Raw genomic sequence first — 26,367 nt, forward strand, 5'->3', positions numbered from 1 at the left:
ATATATCCATGTGTGTATGTATGTAATGTGTGTATGTATGTAATGCGTGTATGTTCATATATGCATATATAAGTATGCATAAATATATAAATGTGTACATGTATATATAAGTATGCATATATTTATAACTTTAATTGTGTATGCACACCTATATACACCCAAATGTACATACTTCACTGTGTGTGTATATGTTAAGGTGTTTGGAAAGTAATTGTGTTTTTTCACCACGATGAAATATGAATCAACTAATCATATCAGAGCCAAGGTTGAATGAGTGGGAACTGTCTAGAAATAATATATCATCTCTTCTATCTGGCAGTGTATCATTCATAGTTATTTCGGTGATTGACCCCATGGAGGATAAGAACTTTATGAAACAATATATTCACCATTGCTTAACAGTGTGAGTTTCAAAACAAAAGTACCACTACAGAAGCAATGAAAAACATGTGAGTGCAGTGAAAGCTCATACATGTCAGCTGTGGTTTAACAGACTTAAAGGTGGAAATTGTGACATATCCAACAAGCCTCGCCCTGGAAGACAAGCCACTCTGAATGATGACCTCTTGAATGAGACTATTGCATCAGGTCCATGTCAAAGCACCAGAGATTTGGTGCAAAAATTTAATGTGTTACGTTCAACTATCCTCTAACATCTCAAGCAAATTGGGAAAACAAGCAAAGAGGAAATTTGGGTTCTACATGAGCTTACGCTTGAGAACTGAACACAACATTCCACCATCTGCAGCAGTCTTCTAGCCAGGAATAACACCTGTTATTTCTGCAGAGCATTGTTACAGGCATTGAAAAATGAGTTTTGCATCACAATAGATAATGAAAAAGACAACAGTTATCATGTAATGAGAGGCCAGTGCCAACACCAAAACCAGAGCTTCTTACACTAAAATTCTTGCTCTGTGTTTAGTGAAACATGAAAGCTACTGTCCATTATGAGCATGCAAGGACCATCAATGTAGATGTCTACTACCAACAAATTGATTGTGTAAATGAAAAATTATGTTGAAAGTGGCCAGCTTTGGTAAATAGAAAAAGTGTTATTCACCAGCATGACAATGCACAGCTACACTCTTCAAAACAAACCTAAGAAAAAATAAAATCAGTAGGATGGGAAGTTCTTCCACATCCTCTATACTCACCTGACTTAGTACCTACAGATTTCCATCTGTTCCAATCACTAGAACATTTTATAAGAGACAAAACATTCACAAACAGAGAGGAAGTTGAAAACAGTCTTTCAGACATTTTCTTCGGGAAAAGAAATAGGTTTCTTTGAACATGGCATAAAAATTTACTTTCCCATTGGGCTGCAGTCATTGAAAATGATAGTGATTACATTCTTGATTAAAACTATTCAGGCAAACGTAGTTTACATTTGTTTTTATATCCTTTCGGGTAAAATGCAATTACTTTCCGAACACCCTAATATAATTTGAAACAAAGAATAAATAAAATAATAATATACTAATCTTTTTTATACATATACATAATATTGGTTTTAAATTTTGGCATAAGGCCAGCAATTTCCTAGTGCTTATTTTACCTATCTCAAAACAATGAAAGGCAAAGCTGATCTGAGTAGCATTTGAACTGAGAATGTAAAGTTGGAAGAAATGGCTGCTAAGTATTTTTCCTGATATGCTTACAATTCTGCCAGTTTTCTTTACCATATATATATATATATATATATATATATATATATATATATATATATATAAATACACACACACACACACACATGTAAAATTCCTTTCTATTATAGGTACAAGGCTTGAAAACTGAAAGGAGGTGGGGGGACTAGTCTATTACATCAACTCCAGTGTTTGTCTGGATGAAAGGTAAAATTGACCTGGGTGGCATTTGAACTAAGAAAGTAAAATCAGAAGAAATGGCTGTGAAGCATTTTTACCAACATGCTAATGATACTACAGGGATGCTGTCAGTAAGGTAAGGGTCGGCAGTGAGTATAGTGAAGAATTCTGGGTAGGTAGAAGTAGGGGTTCACCAAGGATCAGTCCTCAGCCCCCTCTTATTCATCATAGACTTCTATGCAATAACAGAGGAATTCAAGATAGGCTGCCCCTAGGAGCTCCTCTACGCTGATGACATTGCTGTAATACCTGAGTCACTATCAGAACTAGAGAAAAATCAAGGGTGGAATCAAGGTCTAGAATCAAAGGGCCTTAGAGTCAATCTAACAAAAGCCAAAGTCTTGGTAAGTATGAAGGTAGACAAATTACAAATCCCTTCAGGTAGATGGTCCTGCTTGATCTGTAGAAAAAGTGTAAGTTGAAACTCCATAGGATGTACCCAGTGTAAGCTATGGACATATAGGTGCAGCAATATCAAAGGAAGGTTAACTGGGTAGATAGTTTTTATGTGTGGCACAGGGGCAATAAACACTGAAGATGTACAGAAAACAGATTCGATCAGATGCCAGGGAAAAAAAAATTAGAAGTAGTTGATAGCTTCTAATGATAGCTTCTAATGGTGATAGCTTCTAATGGTGACCAAGTCAGTTGGGGGGGATACTCCAAGAGTGTAGCTGCCAGAATAAGAATAGATTGGGCAAAGTTCAGAGAGCTACTCCTTCTGCTGGTAACATTACACATCCGCTGGATGTGTAATGTCAGTGTGCATACATGACAGAGTGTGAGCGCTCTGAGAGAAAAGTTGGACATGAGAGACGACTGCGCTGGTACAGCTATGTTACATATAGATGAGGACAGCTGTGTGAGGGAGTGCCACACCCTAACTGTGGAAGGAACCTGTGGAAGAGGTAGACCCAGAAAGGCATGGGATGAGGTGGTGAAGCATGACTTTCGAACATTCGCCTCATAAGGCAATGACAGGAGACCGAGACTTTTGGAGGTATGCTGTGATTGAGAAGACCCGGCAACTAAAGTGAGATCGCAGCCATGGCTGATGCCAGTGTTGCATGTCCAGCCCATTTAAGGAGTGTAGATAGTGTTGCATACAAGTGATGTGGAGGGGAGCTTCAGCCAAGTTCATCACAGGCAAAAAACAGAGGTATAAAATCTTCTGGACAGGTAATAAAGGTGGTTGACGTAGGCATATTTCTAGCTGAGAAATAGGTGGATAAAGTGATTGAGGTGGCTAGAGTGTGTGATAAGTATGTGTAGACTAATATCAACTATAATTTCTGCCTATGATCCTCAAATTGGATTGCCAGATGAACAAAAGGAATGACTTTATGATACCCTTTTGCAGGCTACCTTGAAAATAAATGACAGTGACCTTATCTTTGTGGATGGTGACTTCAATGGGCATGTTGGGCAGCATGTAGATGGCTTCTATGGTGTGCATGGAGGCTATGGAGTTGGTTTCTGAAATGTGGAGGCAACATAGATACTGAAGTTCTGTGATGCGCATGACCTAATGATCTGGTGACCCCATTCATCATAAAGCAGAATAGATGGTTGCTCAAAAATGAAAAGACCTTCCCATGTGAAAATGTGCTCCTCAACACAGGCTAGACATTAGTGAATTCAGACCTCAGTCTAGAAGGATTCCAAGAAGCAAACCAGTCTAGAAAAGAAGGAAGTTTAAGGATCCTATGAATAGACAGAGATGTAGAGACATCTTACATGAAGCATTTTACAAGAAGGAAGAGAAGATAATGACATATGACATAGAGGACAACTGGAAGTTCCTTTGGGATATAGTACTAAGGGTTATAGACCAAATTTGTGGTGAGTGCAAAGCCTCAACAACATATAAGATGTCACAGGTGTGGAATGGTGTAGTAGACAGGGCCATAAGAGCAAAGAAACAGGGTTGGAAGGTCTGGAAGCGATTCGAGTATGAAGTATGAAGACAAAGAAAGTTCCTAGCTCATCAGGAATTATCATTGAGATGGGGTGGGATATAATCTAGTTAATCAGGTTGTCCAGGAAGTGATCATACCCAATGACTGGTGTAGCAGCATTATATTCAACTGCTACAAAGGGATAGGTAATGCCTTAAACAGAAGTACTTACAGTTATTAAGGTACAGCACCAGGTGATGAAAGTTACAGAAAGGGTCATAGCTCAACTAATTAGGAAGACAGCTAGCCTAGATGAGATGCAGTTTGTTTTTGTGCCAGAGAGAAGCACTTCTGATGTTATATTCCTGGTAATAAAGCATCTGTAAGACAAGTACTTAACCAAAAATAAACCTCTGTACTTGGCATTTGTTGACATGGAGAAAGCCTTTGACAGACTCCCTAACTCTCTCATCTCATGCTCAATGTAGACACCAAGGGTAGAAGAGTGGTTGGTGAAAGCTGTTCAAGGAATACTGTCAATAAAGTGAAAGTCAGCAATGAATATAGCAATGAATTTAGTGTGGAGGTAGCAGTTCACCAGGTCTCAGCCCCCTCTTGTTTATCATAGTCCTCCAGTCCATTACAGAGGAATTTAAAGCTGGTTGTCCTCTAGAGCGCATCTATTCTGATGACTGTGTACTTACAGCTGAATCTCTACTACAATAAGAGAAAAATTTCTGGTGTGGAATTAAAAGGCCAGAGTTAATTTACCAAAGACTACCTCCATAGGTGGCTGGTGCAGGAGGCACATAAAAACCATCTAGTATACAATGTAAAGTGGTTGGTGTTAGGAAGAGCATCCAGCTGTAGAAACCATACCAAAGCAGGCAATAGAGCTTGGTGCAGTCCTTTGGTTTGCTAGCTCTTGTCAAACCAGCTAACCCATGCCAGTATGGAAAATGGACATTAAATGCTGATGATGCCGATTATGATAAAAGTTATGCTCATGAAATATATTTTCCATGTCGAATCAAAAGAACTGTATCCACAGAATTAAAAATATTACCATAAATTCCAGTCTTGGTTTGAATATACATATAGCAAAATCACTACCAGAACTAGAGCAGAAGTTTTAGGTATGGAAGCAAGGTCTAGAATAGAAAGGCCTTAGAGTTTTAGCGGTTTATTATGCTACCTTAAGCTTTCTCTTAGGTTATATTATTTTATTTGGCTTTTTTTGAGTAAGGGGGAATATAATGATTAAAACGTCACTTATAACTTAAGTGTAATCATTATACACAAATCCGAACTAAAGTATTTAACGCCATAGAGAAATATACTCATGAAACGCTACGAATATTAACGACATGTATAATATTTTCTTCGTGTTCATTTAACCGCTATACGAAAATATAATTTAATGATTACAGAAATGCATATTTATACACAGTTGAAAAAGCGTGAAGAGAAAACATTTCTTGATTAGTTTTAATATATAAATATAACATTTTATATTATTTACATTAGAAAGGAAAGACAATTTTCGTCGTGTAGAAGAACGACTATATATTCATTAACTAATTCGTAAATCTAACTAATAGATTAATCAACAAATCAAAATAGACTTGTGATTATTTTCTTTGGACATGGGATAAAATCACCAATGTCTCAAAGGAGTGAGTGTCGTGGAGTTCAGTTACATCCAACAAAACACTAAAGTTTTTCCCCAAATCCAGGGTTTTTATAACTGCTCAACTTGACTTAAAAGAATCGAAATCCATTACAAATATTCTTTACGAAACTTTTTAGAATCTTTATACGAGCAGTTATATTAACCAATTGAAAAAACGAAAATAATAATTCTTCTGCAATATGACATTATGTCATATTGCCAATTCGCGCCATATTTCAAAATGGCAATATGACATTATGTCATATTGCCAATTCGCGCCATATTTCAAAATGGCTAAAATGGCTATTGCTACAGAGTTAACCAAGCAAACAACAAAGTCTAAGTAGGAAGGCAGATAAATTGCAAATCCCTTCAAGTAAACGGCCCTGCTCGATCTGATGCACCCAGTGTAAGCTTTGGACATATAAAAGGTGTAGCAATATCAGAGGATAGTTAACAGGGAAAATAGCTTTTGTAAGTGGAAGATGCACAGGTACAATAAACACCAAAAATGTGCAGAAAATAGACTATCAACTGCCAGGGGCGCAAGTTAGAGGTAGTAGATAGCTTCCATTATTTAGGTGACCAAGTTAGTAGCAGAGGTGGATGCTCTGAGAGCATAGCTGTGGGAATAAGATTAAGCTGAGCAAAGTTCAGAGAGCTTCTACCTCTACTAGCAACAAAGAGCCTCTCTCTCTCAGAGTGAAAAGTAGATTATATGATGCCTGTGTGCGAACAGCTATGCTACATGGCAGTGAAACATGGGCTGTGACAGCCAAGGACATGCATAGGCTTCAAAGAAATGAAGCCAGTATGCTTCGCTGGATGTGCAATGTCAGTGTGCATGTTCGACAGAGTGCAAGCATCTTGAGAGAAAAGTTGGGCATAAGAGGCAACAGATGTGGTGTGCAAGAGAGACAACTGGATGTGTATGGATGAGGACAGCTGTGTAAAGAAGTGCCAATCTCTACCTGTGGAGGGAATCCGTGGTAGAGGTAGACCCAGGAAGACATGGGATGAGGTGATGAAGCATGATCTTCGAACTTTAGGTCTCACAGAGGCAATGACTAGTGACCAAGATCATTGGTGATATGCTGTGCTTGAGAAGACCTGTCAAGCCAAGCAAAATTTTAGTTGTTGCTGATGCTTGTGTCACGTAAAGAGCACCTTTCCAAGCATTGGGCCTCATGGAGGCAAAGTGGCCGAGCTTCTCTTGAGTGTTGGGTACCACAGAGGGAAAGTGGTTGAACTATTTTTGAATGTTGGGCCACTCAGAGGCAATGGCTGAGACCGTTGGCACTGTCATGCTCGAGAAGAAGACCCATCAAGCCGAGCAAAATTGCAGTCATGGCAGGTACTGGTGTCACACAAATGGCATTCATGCCGGTGGCACGTAAAAACACCCAATTACAATCTTGGAGTGATTGGCGTTAGGAAGGGCATCCAGCCATAGAAACCATGTCACATCAAACTGGAGCCTAGAGCAGCCTTGCTGCTTGCCAGCCCTGGTCAAGCCATCCAACCCACGACAGCAGGGACAATGGAAACTAAATGATGATGATGATGAAATTCAAATAAACGAACAATAAAATTAACAGACAACAAGTAGACGTGCACAAGGAATGTATTAGTTTGATGCTTAGTAAAAAGAGAATTTCTGATGTTTCGAGCATAGCTCTTCATCAGAAATGAGAAAGGAAAAAATCCAAAGAAGAAAAAGAAATTGTCAACAGCACGTATATATTTACTTTGCTGAAGTGGACAAAAAGTTGTATGTTTGTATGTATGGATATATATATATATATATATATATATATATATATATATATAAAATATTATTAGAGACAAAACCACTATTTTGCAAAACAAACAAGGAAAGACTTAATCAATACATAAAATTTTAATAAATAGTGACTATTTATTAAAATTTTATGTATTGATTAAGTCTTTCCTTGTTTGTTTTGCAAAATAGTGGTTTTGTCTCTAATAATATTTTATAATATTTTACTATAAAATTGGATTTAATCCTAAATCTGATTTTTTCCCTGTAAATTTGGATTTATTCCCTAATATTTATTATATATATATATATATATATATATATATATACACATACATATACATACATATACATACACGTATATATATATATATATATATATATATATATACATACATATACATACACATATATATATAATACAGAGTAGAGAAAATTGAAAATGCAAATCATAGGCAAACAGATTCCCAAACGCATAAATGAAAACATTCAATCAAGTAGTTGAATCATATATATTTATACACATTAACGTAAATGATGCATGTACAAACATGAAGATTCTCCAAGGGTATGAAGAATAAAACCAAACATACATGAAAATATAGAAGAAATATATAAAAACACATAAAATTACATATAAATAAAATTTACATGTAAGGAGTTATGTATGATAAATATAGGAGGTTCAAAGTGAATGAGAGGTTGATAAATATAGGAATAAAAATGTCAACTTTTAAAATGGCAAACTGCCTATATTGTCTATACATACAGAATATAAAATAGAAATTATGTTAGATATCAAGGTTAAGGAAAACATAAATAAAATAGGATCCAAACATTGGAGGATGTTCCATCTACAGCTATTTCAAAAATTCCTAATAAAATGTTTTACAGCTTGTATGCAAATGATCACAAGTTTGCTATGAGAGGAAGTATCCAAATACTTGGGAATCACAATTATACATATAAACATGATTCTAATTCAATTACTTAGTAGATTTAACTTTATAGGTTTTTAGAAATGTCAAGTGAAATTTATGGCTACATGAGGGAACCACATCTGAAAACATATTTAACATATTAGCATTTTATAATTTAAGGATTAGATACGATTCTCTTACACACAATGTACACCTATCGGAACCATTACCATATGAGGGAGCCCTCACAATTATGGACCATGAGAGGCCATAAAATAAGTTATATTCCTAAGTTTATTTATATAGGCCACTAAGGTAGTAGAATTCTTATACTTAGGGTTGAAAAGGAATTCAGATGGGCCCTATATCTCCTTTTGAAATCTATTGTACTACCTATATATCTTGTTTTGTCTATTGGGTATGCTTACTATACATTTATACACAACACTGTATCAAAGACATGATCCTATAAGTGGACAGGTTTTGGGGATCCTGAAGTTACATATTTTATTCAGTGGCGCACTACTATTAATGTTCTTTTTTATATTGCCAGCATTATCAACATCATTAGATTGGGGTATAACTCTAATTCATTAAAGTTTGATTATTACTATTTGTTATATTAGTATTTGGGGTTGATACCTTGGTGTTACCCTTATTTCCATTAGTATGTTATGCTAGTTTTAAAGCATTATTGTTGTCCTGATTTTTAGCTATATCCTTTATTTCATCAGTATATAGCTCTTCCCTTAAGTTATCGTTATTAGTTACACTATTGTTGTCCTTATTCATGATACATTTAATTTTATCCCTATTTATAGAAGCTATTATTGTTCCTAAGTTAGGTATTGCAGAATGTGAGAATTTTACAGTAGATTTATTAGAAATGGCATAATATTTGTGATACTTCAGGAAGGTATCAGTTCATCCCATAAGTTCTGTCTGATTTTTACCTTTTTTAGAAATTGAATGAAATTTAATAGTATTTTAGAATGTCTAATGGAATTTAAAATTATTTTTATGCATCTGTGTACATTTAAACTAATTAAATATTTTACAGAATAATAGAATCAAAATTTCTTTGATTAAAACCCTTTCTAACATGGAAGTATCCAAAGAGCATTTGAGGCACAGAATGCTTTATGAGTACAAAAAGGAAACTCTGCAGCTGAAGCAATGCGAAATATACACTCAGTTTATGGGAAAGAATGCTTGAATGAAAGAACTTGCAGAAGTTGGTTTGCAAAATTCAGAAGTGGAGATTTCAGCCTTCAAGATGAAGATCGAACAGGATGTCCAGTTGAGTTTGATGATAAGCTCCTTGAGGCATTACTTGAAGAAAATCCTGCATTATCAGTTGAAGAATTGGCAATAAAACATAGTTCAAACCATACAACTGTTTATCGTCATCTTCAACAACTTGGAAAGGTTCCTAAACTTGGAAAATGGGTGTCTCGTGAATTGTCCAAAGGGAACCGCAAACCCCGAGTTGACATCTGCTCTTCTCTCCATTCTCGTGAACTCATTTCACCCTTTTTGGATAGACTTGTGATGAAAAATGGAACTTCTATCGAAATGTTAAACGTCGTAAACAGTGGCTTGGTAAAAGGGAAAAAGCTCAACTGCAAGCGAGAAGGGAACTTCATGGAAAAAAGGTTCTTCTCTCTATCTGGACGGATTACAAAGGAGAAATCACTTTGAATTGTTACCACCTAATGCAACAATCAATGCTCAAGTCTAGTGTCAGCAATTAGAGCATTTAAACCAAACTTTGAAGAAAAAAAAGACCCACTTTAGTGAATCGAAAAGGAGTGCCGTTTCATCAGGACAGTGCATCACAGAAGATCAAAGAGCTTGGTTGGGAAAAAATTTCTCCCACCTTATTTTCCTGACCTTGCTCCTTCAGACTACCATTTGTTTTGTAGTTTACAGAAGCATTTGGGGACATAACTTTCGCAAGCCAGGAGGAGGTCGAAACTGACATTTCAGAGTTTTTCGCTTTGAAACCAAAAGAGTTTTACGTTGATGGGATTAAAAAGCTTATAAATAGATGGAAGGAAGTCATAGATAATCAGGGAAATTACATAGATTATTAAATTTCAATTAAATATAACATTTGATCACTTGTTTTCTTTATTCAAAATTCAGACAGAACTTATGGGATGACCTGAACTTATGGGACGACTTTATGGGATGACCTGATAGATTGTAAGATTTTAAAAAACAATCTAAGTAGATTCCTAACCCTAAGTGAGAAAGGAGTGGCAAACCAAATAATTTCACGTATTCTGCATTTAGAATTTCTAATTGTATTAGAAGTCTCGGGAGTAGGAAGTTTATACTTATAATTATTATAACACCTATGATTTTTTGGCCTAAAGCGTTTAACCCTTTTGTTACCAAACTGCCCAAAGCTGCCCCCCCCCCAATTTTGATCCATGTGACCAAGCCGCCCAAAACCGCCCGTAATTACCTATTCATATTTAAATGAGAATATCAGAGCAAATCTCGTTAGTACATTCGTGAAAACACGTGATTATACTTCATAAACAGTTCATCTACAGTTTTGTACAACGATCATCATCATCATCATCATCATCATTTAACGTCCGCTTTCCATGCTAGCATGGGTTGGACGGTTCAACTGGGGTCTGGGGAGCCCGAAGGCTGCACCAGGCCAGTCAGATCTGGCAGTGTTTCTACAGCTGGATGCCCTTCCTAACGCCAACCACTCCGAGAGTGTAGTGGGTGATTTTATGTGCCACCGACACAGGTGCCAGACGAGGCTGGCGAACGGCCATGCTCGGATGGTGTTTTTATGTGCCACCGACACAGGTGCCAGATGAGGCTGGCGAACGTCCACGATCAGATGGTGTTTGTTACGTGCCCACAGCACGGAGGCCAGTCGATGCGGTACTGGCTACGGCCACGTTTGGATAGTTTTCTTGTGTGCCACCGGTACTGGTACCACAAAGATACAAATTCCATTGATGTTCATCTATTTTGATTTGATTTGATTTTCACTTGCCTCAACAGGTCTTCACAAGTGTCACAAGAAGGAAGGTATGCACAGGTGGACTGACTACGTCCCAGGTAGGGGCCACGGGTTATGGCCTGACTAGTCTTGCCGGGTCTTCGGATGGTGTTTTTATGTGCCACCGACACAGGTGCCAGATGAGGCTGGCGAACGCCCACGATCGGATGGTGTTTGTTACGTGCCCACAGCACGGAGGCCAGTCGATGCGGTACTGGCTATGGCCACGTTCGGATGGTTTTCTTGTGTGCCACCGGCACTGGTACCACAAAGATACAAATTCCATTGATGTTCATCTATTTTGATTTGTTTTGATTTGATTTGATTTTCACTTGCCTCAACAGGTCTTCACAAGTGTCACAAGAAGGAAGGTATGCACAGGTGGACTGACTACGTCCCAGGTAGGGGCCACGGGTTATGGCCTGACTAGTCTTGCTGGGTCTTCGGATGGTGTTTTTATGTGCCACCGACACAGGTGCCAGATGAGGCTGGCGAACGGCCACGATCGGATGGTGTTTGTTATGTGCCCACAGCATGATGGCCAGTCGATACGGTACTGGCTCTTACCCCTGCTGGTGACAAAAGGCCTCTCGCTCAGAGTAAAAGGCAGACTGTATGATGCATGTGTACGTACAGCCATGCTACATGGTAGTGAAACATGGGCCGTGACTGCTGAGGATATGCGTAAGCTCGCAAGAAATGAAGCCAGTATGCTCCAATGGATGTGTAATGTCAGTGTTCATAATCGTCAGAGTATAAGTACCTTGAGAGAAAAGTTGAACCTAAGAAGCGTCAGTTGTGGTGTGCAAGAGAGACGGCTGCGCTGGTATGGTCATGTGACGAGAATGGCTGAAGATAGTTGTGTGCAAAAGTGCTACACCCTAGCAGTTGAGGGAACCTGTGGAAGAGGTAGACCCAGGAAAACCTGGGACGAGGTGGTGAAGCACGACCTTCGAACTTTAGGTCTCACCAAGGAAATGACTAGAGACCGAGACCTATGGAAGTATGCTGTGCATGAGAAGACCCGGCAAGACAAGTCAGGCCATAACCCGTGGCCCCTACCTGGGACGTAGTCAGTCCACCTGTGCATACCTTCCTTCTTGTGACACTTGTGAAGACCTGCTGAGGCAAGTGAAAATCAAAACAAATCAAAATAGATGAACATCAATGGAATTTGTATCTTTGTGGTACCAGTGCAGGTGGCACACAAGAAAACCATCCGAATGTGGCCGTAGCCAGTACCGCATCGACTGGCCTCCGTGCTGTGGGCACAACAAACACCATCCGATCGTGGCCTCATCTGGCACCTGTGTCGGTGGCACATAAAAACACCATCCGAAGACCCGGCAAGACTAGTCAGGCCATAACCCGTGGCCCCTACCTGGGACGTATTCAGTCCACCTGTGCATACCTTCCTTCTTGTGACACTTGTGAAGACCTGTTGAGGCAAGTGAAAATCAAATCAAATCAAAATAGATGAACATCAATGGAATTTGTATCTTTGTGGTACCAGTACCGGTGGCACACAAGAAAACTATCCGAACGTGGCCGTAGCCAGTACCGCATCGACTGGCCTCCGTGCTGTGGGCACGTAACAAACACCATCCGATCGTGGACGTTCGCCAGCCTCATCTGGCACCTGTGTCGGTGGCACATAGAAACACCTTCCGAAGATCCGGCAAGACTAGTCAGGCCATAACCCGTGGCCCCTACCTGGGACGTAGTCAGTCCACCTGTGCATACCTTCCTTCTTGTGACACTTGTGAAGACCTGCTGAGGCAAGTGAAAATCAAAATCAAAACAAATCAAAATAGATGAACATCAATGGAATTTGTATCTTTGGGGTACCAGTGCCAGTGGCACACAAGAAAACCATCCGAACTTCCCTGAATTTTGGGAGATTTTTTTCCACATTGTTTTCGGCATCGATTTTTCTTCAACTTTGAAAATGGATAGGAGTTTCATGTTATCAAGCATTGATTCCGAATTTAAAGCTTTTTCAACGGAAAATAGGGAGATATCGAGAAAAAGAATGAATGCGGTCAAAAGCACGTGGTGTACAATAATTAATAGGATATTTTTTTATCCGTTAACTGAAAGCAGTGATTCCGAAGAAACAAAGCAGTGATGGCGACAGCAAAGACGATTTTACATCGGAATGTAGTAAAAAACTTTAATAATGTTTTTATTAGCAATTTTTCTGAGGAGATAGTTTATCTATAGTCTTTCTTAGAAGCGAAATCATTAGACCTTATTTTTTTCAGTATGCTTGTTTGGAGCGATCACGTCGGAAACAAATTTACGCAGATTGTAAAGAAACACAAAATGGGGGATCAAAGTTTGGAAAATTTGTGAAGCAAATACTGGTTACTGTTGAGGATTTAGTTTTTATACAGGGAAAATAGTATTAGTCAGCATGGCTTAGGGTACGATGTGATCTGGAAGTTATTGTTTGAAGTGATCACTACGGAAACAAATTTACGCAGATTGTAAACAAACACAAAATGGGGGATCAAATTTCGGAAAATTTGTGAAGCAAATACTGGGTACTGCTGTGGATTTAGTTTTTATACAGGGAAAATAATGTTAGTCAGCATGGCCTAGGGAACGATGTGGTCTGGAATTTATCACTTCCTTCTCTGAAGTTCAACCTTCAATCCTTTAATTCGATCTCCACCATTCACTATCATTTCTTCCCCGACTTACAGCGATGTCCATAAGCAAGCTAAGAAGATTTTCTCCCTTCTTTTTCATACATACATACATTTGTCTACCGTTTAAAGGTTTTGAACTTATAACCACCAATCTGCTTTGCTTTCCTTTTCTTTCTATATGCCACCCTAAAAACATCGCCATTCCCGCCCGTTTCTCTAAAGTTCAACCTTCGCATATTCCCGGTGCACCCGCCCTTGCCCACCCCCACCACCAATACCGGATATCTCTATATTTTTGTTCCATCTATACCGGATGTCGCTTCTCCCACCACCATTATAGGTGTCTACGCTTCGAACCCCCCTCTTCAACACGCTATTTCACCATGCATTACCCCTCTCTTGATATCCTACGTTCTACTTGCCTAGAACCTGTCATCATTTCTCTGAACCACCCCTCCCCACTGGTGCTCCCCTATATATTTCTGCACCCCCCCACCACATAAAAAGCACCATCCGAACGTGGCCGATGCCAGACCCCTCTGGCACCTGTGCAGGTGGCACGTAAAAAACGCCCACTACACTCGCGGAGTGGTTGGCGTTAGGAAGGGCATCCAGCTGTAGAAACACTGCCAGACTAGACTGGAGCCTGGGGCAGTCCCTAGCTCCCCAGACCCCGGTCGAAACCGTCCAACCCGTGCTAGCGCGGAAAACGGACGTTAAACGATGATGATGATGATACCATAACCAGGGCCGTATATTATTTTTTGACTGATTTCTTTAGTTCGGTCAAACTTGCAGTGGATTCCAGTATTTCAGTTTATTCCACCTTTATGGTACACCTGTTGTGCATTAAATTCAACTGATGATCTAGTGATGTGCACAATTCTTCTTTTTTCAAAATTTTGTTGCATACCCATTTGACTATTAGCTGCTGATTCATTTTCTATGGTGATGTTTAAACAAAATTTTAATAATTTTACCTTTTGCTCAATTTACCTGTAATTAAAGTCATCATCATTATTCATCATTGTTCGACCGTGGTCGAGACAATGGAATTTACCATGCTACGCCAGACTTCACGGTCCATCATGGCATTACGGAGGTCCTGTTGCTGGATGCCTGTATCCCTGGAGATTACATCAGGGTAGGAGAGTGTGCGCCCTCTGGTATTGCGAGTAGATGGCTCCCAGAGGAGAAGAGTAGAAATTACTTCTTTTTCAGCTCTACAACAATGTCCAGCAAACTGGACTCTCCTACCTTTCACAAGAGATGACACAGGTGGTAGTTTCCCATATATTTGCATTTTGGTTGGATGGCGCTTCCACGAGAGATTTTGAGCTCTCATAATTAAAGTCACTTTGAGACAAAAGTTATGCAATAGAATTGATTAAGAATCCTTTCTTTAATTATGTTCCAAATACCACATTAATATGTTGATAAGTAAAAAAGTTACAGTTATTTAATGAAACAAGCCTAAATTCATGATTATTTTAGAATTTAATTGAAACTCAGGAGCGGTGTATTTTGGTCAGAAATATAGTAACGAAATGGTTAACATGTGGTTGATTTGTGCTAGTATCATTTAGATGACCTACTCTGCTTATACCTATGCTATTATAAGGATTAATATTTGCGATCTTTCTTTTTAATTTAGTATCTGGTATATAGTAGATACTTTTATGAATCCCACTTAATTTCAAGGCATTATTATATATAAAGATGTATTGATTGAAGATTTCCTTGTTAGCAGATAGATTTGACACCCTAATAGAGATAGTGACTACAATGCTAATAGTTAAGCTAGGGTGATTAGAGGAAATGTTGATATACTGGAGGGTTTGGTTTGGCTTTCGGGATGGATAGTAAAGCTCCATGTTCAAGTCTAATGTTACATCGAGGAAATTAGCCACTTTGGAGTTGATATCGAAAATGATATCAAGATTAAAAAAATTAAAAAAAAATTTCTGTTAATTCCTTTTTACCATTTCAGCAGGGGGATTTGACAGACCATGTGCAATAAATATGGCATCGTCGCTATATAAACCCCCAGAGAGATTAGGGAAGTTACTTTTATTTTCGCAAGGAGATACAGGCCCACTAAATCCATAATCTGTGTTGAGTCTTCATTATATTGAATAGGCTCATGGAATTAGTCCTTACCGAATTTTGATCAAGGTCATCCTGGGATGTCAGTTAAATAACAGGTGAATATTAATACTTTGTTAAGCAAAATAGAGGAGATCGATGCATAGTAATTTGAAATATTGAACTAGTGGATGTTTTTATCAATAAGGGAATGGAACCAAGAGATCACATCTCTGGTAGAGTTCCATAAGGGTAATGCAACATTATGCTTAACCAAAGGGACAATTCTGTCAATTATGGATTTTATGATTCTGCCCAAATCAGATTTTGCAGGGCAAATTATTCTAATAGAAGGTTTCGACTGGAAATCTATCTTATGGTCCCTAAGGGTACAGTGGGAGATTTTGGTGAGTAAGGTTGAGTTCTGTCTAGCATTCCTAAATTAGAAATGAGTTCATAATGTGCATTATTAATTTCTGTCAAGGCAGTGGCATTTTAAAACATACTTATTATATATATATATATCATCATCATCATCGTTTAACATCCGTTTTCCATAGGTTGGTGAGTTTGACCGGGATCTGGGAAGCCAGAAGGCTGCACCAGGCTCCAGTCTGATCTGGCAGTGTTTCTACAGCTGGATGCCCTTCCTAACGCCAACCACTCCGCGAGTGTAGTGGGCGTTTTTTACGTGCCACCTGCACAGGTGCCAGAGGGGTCTGGCATCGGCCACGTTCGGATGGTGCTTTTTATGTGGGGGGGGGGGGGGTTTCAGAAATATATATCATCATCATCATCGTTTAACATCCGTTTTCCATGGGTTGGTGAGTTTGACCGGGATCTGGGAAGCCAGAAGGCTGCACCAGGCTCCAGTCTGATCTGGCAGTGTTTCTACAGCTGGATGCCCTCCCTAACAGCAACCACTCCGTGAGTGTAGTGGGTGCTTTTTTCGTGCCACTGGCACAGGTGCCACGCGAGGCTGGCAACGGCCATGATCGGATTGGTGCTTTTTACATGCCACCATATATATATATTTATATATATTGGGTTGTCAGGAAAGTTCGCATCGATTTTTAGAGGAAAGAAAAAGGTCAATAAATACTTGCCATTACATTTTTAATCAACCAGATATAAACCACTTTGTTGCACAATGTGTCTCCATCTTTCCTTTAACTTGAAAATACCCTCTTCCCAGAATTGAGGTGGTTTCATGGCAAAGAATTCATCAAGGTATCTTTTTACGTGATCCAAGGAATTGAAATTTTTACTATTAAGACTATTCTGCAGAGATGTGAATAAGTTGAAATCCGAAGGAACAATATTTGGCGAATATGGAGGGTGGGGTAACACATCCCAGCCGTGCTGCAGCAATTTTTGTCTGGTTCCCAAAGAAACGTGCGGTCTTGCATTATCATGTTGGAAAACAACACCCTTCCTGTTGGCCAATACTGGATGTTTCTCTTGAATTGCTGCTTTTAACTCGTCCAGCTGTGTGCAGTATTTCTCAGAATTAATTGTCTGGTTACTTGGGAGAAGATCATAGTACAGAATTCCTTTCCAATCCCACCAGACACAAAGCAAGCTGTTTTTAGTGTGAAGACCCTCTTTTGGGGTGGCTAATCGTGGCTCATGTCGCTTACTCCAGGATTGCTTTCTCTGAACATTTCAGTAGACAATCCATTTCTCATCACCTGTCACAATTTGCTTTAAAAAAGGCACGTTTTCATTCCGTTTATAAAGTGAATCACAGATGGAAATGTGATCCAAAAGGTTCTTCTCACTCAACTCATGTGGTACCCAAATATTGTAGTGATTTGTGTACCCAAGCTTTACCAGATGTTCATGAATGACGGATTTTGATAGGTTGAGGCTTTCTACCAATTTTCGGGTTGTGCAATGTGGGTTATTCTCAATTAATGATTTGATTTGGTCATCATCTGTAGTGGATGGTCTTCCTGATCACTCTTTATCAATAAGGCTACAATCTCCTGCTCGGAACCTTGCAAACCACTTTCGTACAGTTCTTTCGGATAAAGAAACATCACCGTAAACTGCGCATATTTCTTTGGTTGCTTGTGAGGCATTTTTCCCTTTACAGAAAAAGAAAAGCATCAAGTGCTGAAAATGAACTTTCTTATCTTCCATTTTAAAGGGTTACAGAATTAACACAGGTTATAGGAACATAAACCTTCTTCCACGAAAAGATAGCTTAAACTGTGCTCTAAATGGAGGTGTAGTCAAATCCTTTTTTATGGACTCAACCATATTCTAAAATAAGTCGAAAGGTAAGCTCCTATAAATCGGCATGAACTTTCCGGACAACCCAATATATATATAAGGTAAAAAAATGTATGCACATATATATATATATATATATATATATATATATATATACAAACACACACACACACATACATCTTTTACCTTTTACATGTTTCAGTCATTAGACTGTAGCCATGATGGGGCACCACTTCGAAGGGTTTACTCAAACAGAATGGCCCCAGTACTAATTTTTTCTAACTTTAGTATTGATCTTTTTTTACTGAACTGCTAGATTACATGCATGACAGGTTTCTTTCCATTTCCATCTACCAAATCCACTCACACTATTTTGGTCAGCCCAGAACTGTAGAAGACACTTACCTAAGTGAAGTTGGACCCAGAACAAAGTGGTTATGAAGCAAACAAACACATCCATGCCTGCGCCTATACATACATATATTAGTGTTTTGCTCTTGGGAAGATCCTGTGCATATTAACCTTCTCTAGCACTCTCTACACAACCTAAGAGGGTCAGTACTCTGGACAGTTAATTAGATTACCAAAACTTCAGTTAACATAACTAGACTTGATATGAACAGTGGAGTAGTTTCCAATTGCTTTCTCCAGGCAGGTGGGATTTGAACTCAGAAACTAGAGAGCTGGAAGATAGACAGACCATAAAGCATCTCTGCAGATGCGCCAACAATTCTGCCCTTCTCCCACCTGCAGAGCAATGTGAAATGAAATGTTTTGCTCAAGAACACAACATGCTTCCTGATTCAAGAAGTGAACCTATGATCCAGTGATCATGAGTGCAACGTCCTAACCACTGGACCACATGCCTTCAGAATCATTATTGTGCCAGACAAAATGGTTTGCAACATTCCTTCCAACTCTTTACATTCTGAGTTCAAAAGCTGCTGAGGTTGATTTTGCCTTTCATCATTTTGGGGTTGATGTGTGTGGGTGTGTGTAGCTATATATTTATTTCAGCCCAAATGACTGTAGCACTTTAACTATTACTTTCAAACAAAAGACGAGTTCCAAAACATTAGATTTTACAATTCTTATGGAAAATTAACTTATCAAACTCTCATATTAAATCTTATACATTGTTATGATTGCATAAACAAGTAAAACCAACAACATATTTATTCAAACAACTTAAGAATATGTAATAAAATGTAACTAAGGATGTTATGTCACTATTATTTTACCATTTTCTCTCTGCTTGCAAGAAAGGGCATATAATATAAGGGGATATAATATAACAGGCATGTAATATAATAGGTTAATAAAACAAAATCTAATTGGATATACTTACATATGCTGAGCAAAACTGCGAAGGACCACCTGATGGATAGGATTGAAAAACATTCCGAGACAATGTAATTGTGGAGAGTTGAGTTAGGCTTGACAGCAAACCTTCCTAAGGAATGAAAAAGGAATATATATATATATATATATATATACACACACACACACGAACATACATATTACAAGTACTACATTTGACAAATATTCCAGTGTGTGGAATATTTGACCAAAACATTATGAATAGAAAACTGAAGAAAAATGTTTCTCTATACATATGTTCAATATATGAGTATATTCTGCAATTCTATCAAAACAAGCAATATCTAAAAAGTATTGAGCTGCAATACTGGATGTTTGGGCTGAATTTGATGATTTTAGAAGTCTCATTTTTTCAGGAACAGCTTGTAGAGATGACCGATCAATGGCTTTGGAGAGATTAAAGTTGTAATAGAGAAAAAGTTAGCTGACATGGAGGACTGGAAGCCATCTGAATATTGGAAAAGAGTTTCCTCTATCAAGAGGATTTGTGCCAGGTATCAAAATGCTGTTATCATGACTGATGCTCAATGCTCTGTGAATACTGTAAAGGCTATAAGTTGTGACAAGGACAGCTGCAACAGAGAATACAAAGTCATAACTAGCAGGAAGGTACACAGCAGGCATTCTGATTGTCTGCATACTGGAATTCCACCCCACATATTTGAACAGAGCCTTAGGCTCAATTTAGATAGCTATGTGAAGCTGTTGGAGACTGGTCAAACCTTAGCTGGAGAGGGTTGCTGCTGGAAGGCTATATGTGTGACAACAGGATTCAGCTCCTTACTATACCACCCAAAAGAGTCAGAAGTGGTTGTCAGAGAATTTTTATGACTTCACCATCCCTTCTTTCTTGCTTCCTAATTCCCCCATTTTTAATCTCATGGATTACTCTGTGTGGGGCACAGTTGAGAAAGATACCACATTTTCTACTGGTGAGAAAGATTAAGGAGGTGTTCAAAGGTATTCTCAGGGCCACCGTGAAGAAAGCATATGCCAGGAGCTGCCTTGAGACCATGGTGGAAGCTGAAGTCAACTGCTTTGAGTAAACCGTTTACTCCTCAACCATAATCTCATTGATATATTTTGATTTTTGTAACACACTTTTATTTTTGAATGGGATATTGTGTTTTCTTTTCCTTTTGTGCAAACTGCCAAATATAGCCTGAATACCTTGTATACCATGTGTTAATAGATTCATACTGATTTTGCCTTCTATATAAACTCTAGCATATCCAACATAAAACATGTTAAAAAAGATTGGGTTGCATAATTATCATCCAAATATCAGCTCAAAATGCAAGTGGCTCACCACACTGTTGAAAATGCTATTTTATTTATTTATTTTTTTTTGTTTGTATTATCGAGTAATCATTGATAAAATATATAAACTTCAGCAATGTTTTTATAATATCAGCATGGATACCTAAGCAAGCAAATTTGATGAAAATAGAAAAGACCTGGAAATGCAATTATAATTTTTACAGAAAAAGTCAAAAACAACATCTGGGTTTTCAATTAAAACCTTGACCAATTCAAATGCAAAAATAATTTTTCCTTCCCCGCACTAAAAGGTCACTAACTACTAAACAAACAAGTCTGACCATACTAATACAAAAGCCATGCCTCTTTACCTCCAACTCCTACTCAAAAATCTTTTCTTCTTTCTTCTCCCTTGCTTGGCAAACCCCACAAATTTTTTATATATCAAAACGCCAAGGAATCTAACTTTAAACCACTTTTTGATAAATCCGATTAAGGAAGAAAGCGCTAAAAGTGTAAATAAAAAATTATATACAATCATCCAGCATTCTGACTAACTATTCTAAATATACTATATCTGTACATCACTTCAAAAACTCTCTCTCTCTATATATATATATATATATCTTATGGTTGCTCCCTCGATATATCGAGTATGGCTGTTGCACGAAGCTTAACTGTTACTGGTGCTGTGATCGAATGTGACTTTTTAGCTCAGCCAAAGATCTACAATGTCTTGTACAGAATTGGCAACTAATACCTTTACCGGTAATAGCCAGCTGTAGTTGTAACTGGGATTCATGTACCTTTGCATGTCGTTTAAGTCCTCCTGCCGAATTACACTCTCTTCCACATGCCCGACAGATATGATTAGTATGGTGTGTTACACCACCACCAGTGGCCAGGTTGTCACTCATCTGTCTCGTTTTATGACTATGAAGATGACTCATGAGTCCAGCTTTACTGAGGCAGGGTCTTGCACAGACATTGCAGGTCAGAATCAAAAGAAGACCCATCCCTTCTGGTAGTGTAACAGTGATGCCCTTCCTGACATACCTCCTTACTTTCTCATGTGCAACTCGAGATTTCTCAAAAGTAGCTGTGCCCTCATGCACAATCCTTCTCCACTTGCTATGATCAATAGCTATGCCTTCCCATGTGTCAGGAGAAATGCAAGCATCTCTTAAGGAAGCCTTCAGCAAGTCCTTATACCTCTTTTTTGATTTATGTGGAGTCGTTCTCCTTTAGCTAACTCTCCATAAAAGAGTTGTTTTGGCATCCTTGAATCCTTCATTCTGACCAGATGACCATTCCATCTGAGCCTTTGCTTTAACACAAGAGCTTCTATATTTTCACACCGAAAGCCTTCCAATATTTCAAGATCACTAATGCGGACCTTCCACTTAATGCCATAGACCCGTCTGAGGCACATCTGATGGAAACGTTCCAGTTGTTTAAGGTGGTATCGATATGTGACCCATGTCTCACAGGCATAGAGAAGAGAAGGGAGCACATATGCCTTGTACACCTTTATCTTTGTCTTTCTGCATATGTCTCGCCGACTCCAGAGGCGCTTTTCTAGCCTTCCGAAAGCAACACTTGCTTTCCTAATTCTATACGGAATTTCATCATCCACATTGCCATATCTATTAATAGTGCTTCCCAGGTAGACAAACGGATCAACTACATCAAGTCATTTACCATTCACATAGATATTTGGTACACTATACTGCTTAACAGGGGCAGGTTGATGCATGACAACAGTTTTCTTGAGATTGACTGTCAATCCTAAGACAGTGCAAGTATCAGAGAATGCATTCAAAATGTGTTGCATATCAATCTGTGTGTGTGCTACTAGCTCACAATCATCTGCATACAAAAGGTCTCTTATGATAGAGGTAAATATCTTTGTTTTTGCAGCAAGGCACCTGATATTAAATATGCTGGCAGAGGTTCAATAATGGACGTAAACACCGTATCTGCAGTTTCTGAATGCAATACAGAACACCATCGCGAAATATATGGAAAATAGGGTCGGTGCCAGAATATCTCCCTGTTTCACTCCATTTTGTATTGAAATGGGCTCCGACATTTTCCCTCTAACATTCACCCTACCATTCATGTCTTCATGAAAAGACCTAACCAAAGCAAGGAACTTTTCAGGATACCCAAGTTTCTGGAGGACTTTCCACAATGCTTTTCTATTGACGGTATCAAAGGCTTTTGTCAGATCGACAAAAACCTGATACAAATCCAGACCCTGTTCCACACACTTTTCCTGAAGCTGTCTAGCTGAAAAGATCATATCAGCAGTGCCACGTCCCACACGAAAGCCAGATTGACTTTCTGGAAGAACACAATCTGCAATGTATCAGGCTGCTGATTCAAAAGTTCATCAAAGTGTTCTTGCCACCTTCGCAGAATTCCTTGTGAATCATGAAGAAGTTCTTTACCATCCCTGCTTCGAAGTGGTGTCATCAGGGAAGACGGTCCATAAACTTCTCGCAAGAGACCATACAACAGCTTTGTGTTATTGGAATCTGATGCTGCCTGTATCTCGTCAGCCTTCTTACTCCACCACGTATCCCTCATCTGAGAGAGCCTTTGCCTCACACGTGATTTTACATCCTTGAGTTCCCTATGCAACACTTCCCTTTCCTGTGGCTTTGCTGACAAATAGCATGACAAAGTACGTCTTTTATCAGCCAATAAATCATCTATATGTTCATCATTTTCTTTGAACCAATCTTGATGCTTTCTTTGTATCAATCCCAGAACTTTCTTGCCTATATCATAAACTGACTTTTTAAGGGTCGGCCAATCCTCCCCAATATCTGCAGCATTCATTTCCTCTCGTAAAGTTCTCTTCACACTATTATACCTAAGACGATCAACATTCAGTCTTTTAGGCAGGGTAATCCCTGCAGCTCAGATTTTATGTTTTGTGACTAATTTCACTTTTGTGCAAAGAAAATAGTGAATATTGGCTGTTGGAATGTACAGACATTGCTGGACCGCAAGTCCTCTGAATGTCCTGAAAGAAGGACTGCGTTTGTTGCGAAGGAGCTTCAACGCTATGATCTTGACATCGTTGCTTTATCTGAGACGAGATTACCTGGAGATGGTCATCTTACAGAATCTTGTGGAAAATATACATTCTTTTGGAAAGGGAGGAATGAAGAGTTTAGAGGAGAAGCTGGAGTGGCATTTGCTGTTAAGACTACTCTTGTGGACAAGTTGGAAGAAGTCCCAATCGGATTTAATGAGTGTCTTATGTCCATGAGAATTCCTTTGGCTAAAGGAAATTATATGACCTTGGTGAGTGTGTATGCTCCAACTATGTGCTATACTGACGACGAAAAACTTTCTTTCTACCATGCTTTGAAGAGCATTATAAGAAATATCCCTCGGGCAGACAAAGTCATCTTACTGGGTGACTTTAATGCTAGAGTGGGTAGGGATTTTAACACATGGACTGTAATTGGAAGGCATGGGGTGGGGAAGTGCAATAGTAATGGCATGCTTTTGCTGCAGATGTATGTGTCTGTGTGTTACACTCATATATATATAGAGAGAGAGAACGAGAGAGAGGATAAGAAATGGAGCAATTAACAGTGAGAAGTGGATCAATGGTAATTTACAGTCATTATTTAAGATGACTTCAAATAATGACTTTAAAACACCAATGATTCACTTCTCACTGTTAATTGCTCCATTCCTTATCCTCTCTCTATACATTAAACCATGGTTTTATTTTTAAATTACCTACTACTGTATACCTTATAACAAGGACTATACACACTGAGGTAATACCAGAAGTGCGTATAGATACATCTATCCCTTAGAAGGTTACATTACCTGTAACTTATATATTATACAATATATATATATATATATATATATATATATATATATATATATATATATATATATATATACATATACATACATATATATATACATATACATACATACATACATCGATATATATATACATACATCTTAGAAGAAATGAGGTACTCAGAAATCTGGATGGGTTTATATTTACAGATATTTATTAGTATGTTACATGTTTTTATAAATTATATATCATATATAAGCGCTTTCGTCCACTCTAGTAGAGTCGTCAGATTGAACTTTTGCAGGAATTTTGTCTCTTTTTATAAAAAGTTCAATCTGACGACTCTACTAGAGTGGATGAAAGCACTTAAATATATGATATATGATTTATAAAAACATGTAACATACTAATAAATATCTGTAAATATAAACCCATCCAGATTTCTGAGTACCTCATTTCTTCTAATATATAATACCTGTACATCATCTCCAAACCTTCTAATATATGTGTGTGTGTGTGTGTGCGTGTATATACATAGCTTAGACTTTTTGGGGCGGGGGACCAGATTGAACCATTTCACTAGAAATGGTCATGACGTCTGGAACTTGACTGAGGAAAGAAAGCCACGAATGACCTGTCTTTTTTTAGCCTGTCCTTCTAATTGTTGTTTCTTGTCTGCTTTTCTATCGTCTATCTGTCCAAATGTTTTAATGTCCTCTATTGAGTTTGTGTTCCATTTAGGTATATATATATATATATATATATATATATATATATATATACACATACATACATATATATGCTTTGCAAACAACTTGAGCATGCAAGTGCTACCAGTCGAAAGCTCTGCATACTGGAAGCCAGCAGGGATATGGAATCATCAGGAGAGAATGGGTGCTGTTTCCAGGCCCACCTCTCGAAAGCATCATTGCGCACCACCACCCTCACTGATATGAAGCCCTGCTTGCTAGATCAACTGGTTATCAAATAAAGCTCGGTATTCTTTTAGCCATCGCTCATTGCCTCTTTTTAACCAAATCCAGTGGTTAGCTTTTTCCACTGTAGTTTGGATATCGGTCAAGGTGGTATTTACTTTACGATGAGTTAGGCCAAGTGATAACAACAGTCACCTCACACTGTGTCCAACAAATCCTCTACATCTGAATTCGATTGGAAAATACTCCGCTTTCCAGCTTGCATCTTAATATTCCTCAAGTAGGTTTACATAATGGTCAATCTTTTGAGCCCAAGCGGCGTCCATGTTATCTTCATGAGGAACCGTTAACTCGAATAGATTCACAACTTTTGTTCTTTCACACCACATTAAAATGTCCATTTTTTTTTTGTAACTGGGATGCGAAAGAGTACATGGCACCCTGGTAATCTGCAACCACCTCCCAATAGCCATTCCGCTTTTCGTCACTCACAGGAAGTTTCTTCTTCTTTTGAAAATGGATCTACTGTCCCGAGCGCATGAAGGTAATGATATTTCTAGTTGGTACTTCCAACAGTTGTTTTTCACTGTTGTTGAGATCAATTTGGTTCTTAAGGACCAGGATGTGTCTCCATTTATACCTATTCAATACTAGTGAACAGTTGGATAGTTTCAGTGTTCAAACCTTTCCACATTTGCATATATCATTCTCTGAGATGTTCCATCTTACTAGATTTGCAGGTAATGGCAAGACATCATAGGATGAATGAATCAGAAAGCTT

General features: G+C 38.4%; 1 protein-coding gene across 1 annotated transcript in view; it reads right to left on the bottom strand.

Moving 5' to 3' along the window:
• LOC115220253 (leucine-rich repeat protein soc-2 homolog) overlaps positions 1-26,367 on the bottom strand; it is a 220,033-nt gene that overhangs the window by 152,504 nt on the left and 41,162 nt on the right. The window contains exon 5 of the mRNA XM_029790346.2: positions 19,519-19,623. Within this exon, the coding sequence (XP_029646206.1) occupies positions 19,519-19,623 (105 nt within the window). The remainder of the gene's footprint in view (positions 1-19,518; positions 19,624-26,367) is intronic.

Source organism: Octopus sinensis, linkage group LG16 (genome assembly GCF_006345805.1).
Source record: "Octopus sinensis linkage group LG16, ASM634580v1, whole genome shotgun sequence".
In the NCBI taxonomy this organism is placed as follows: domain Eukaryota; kingdom Metazoa; phylum Mollusca; class Cephalopoda; order Octopoda; family Octopodidae; genus Octopus; species Octopus sinensis.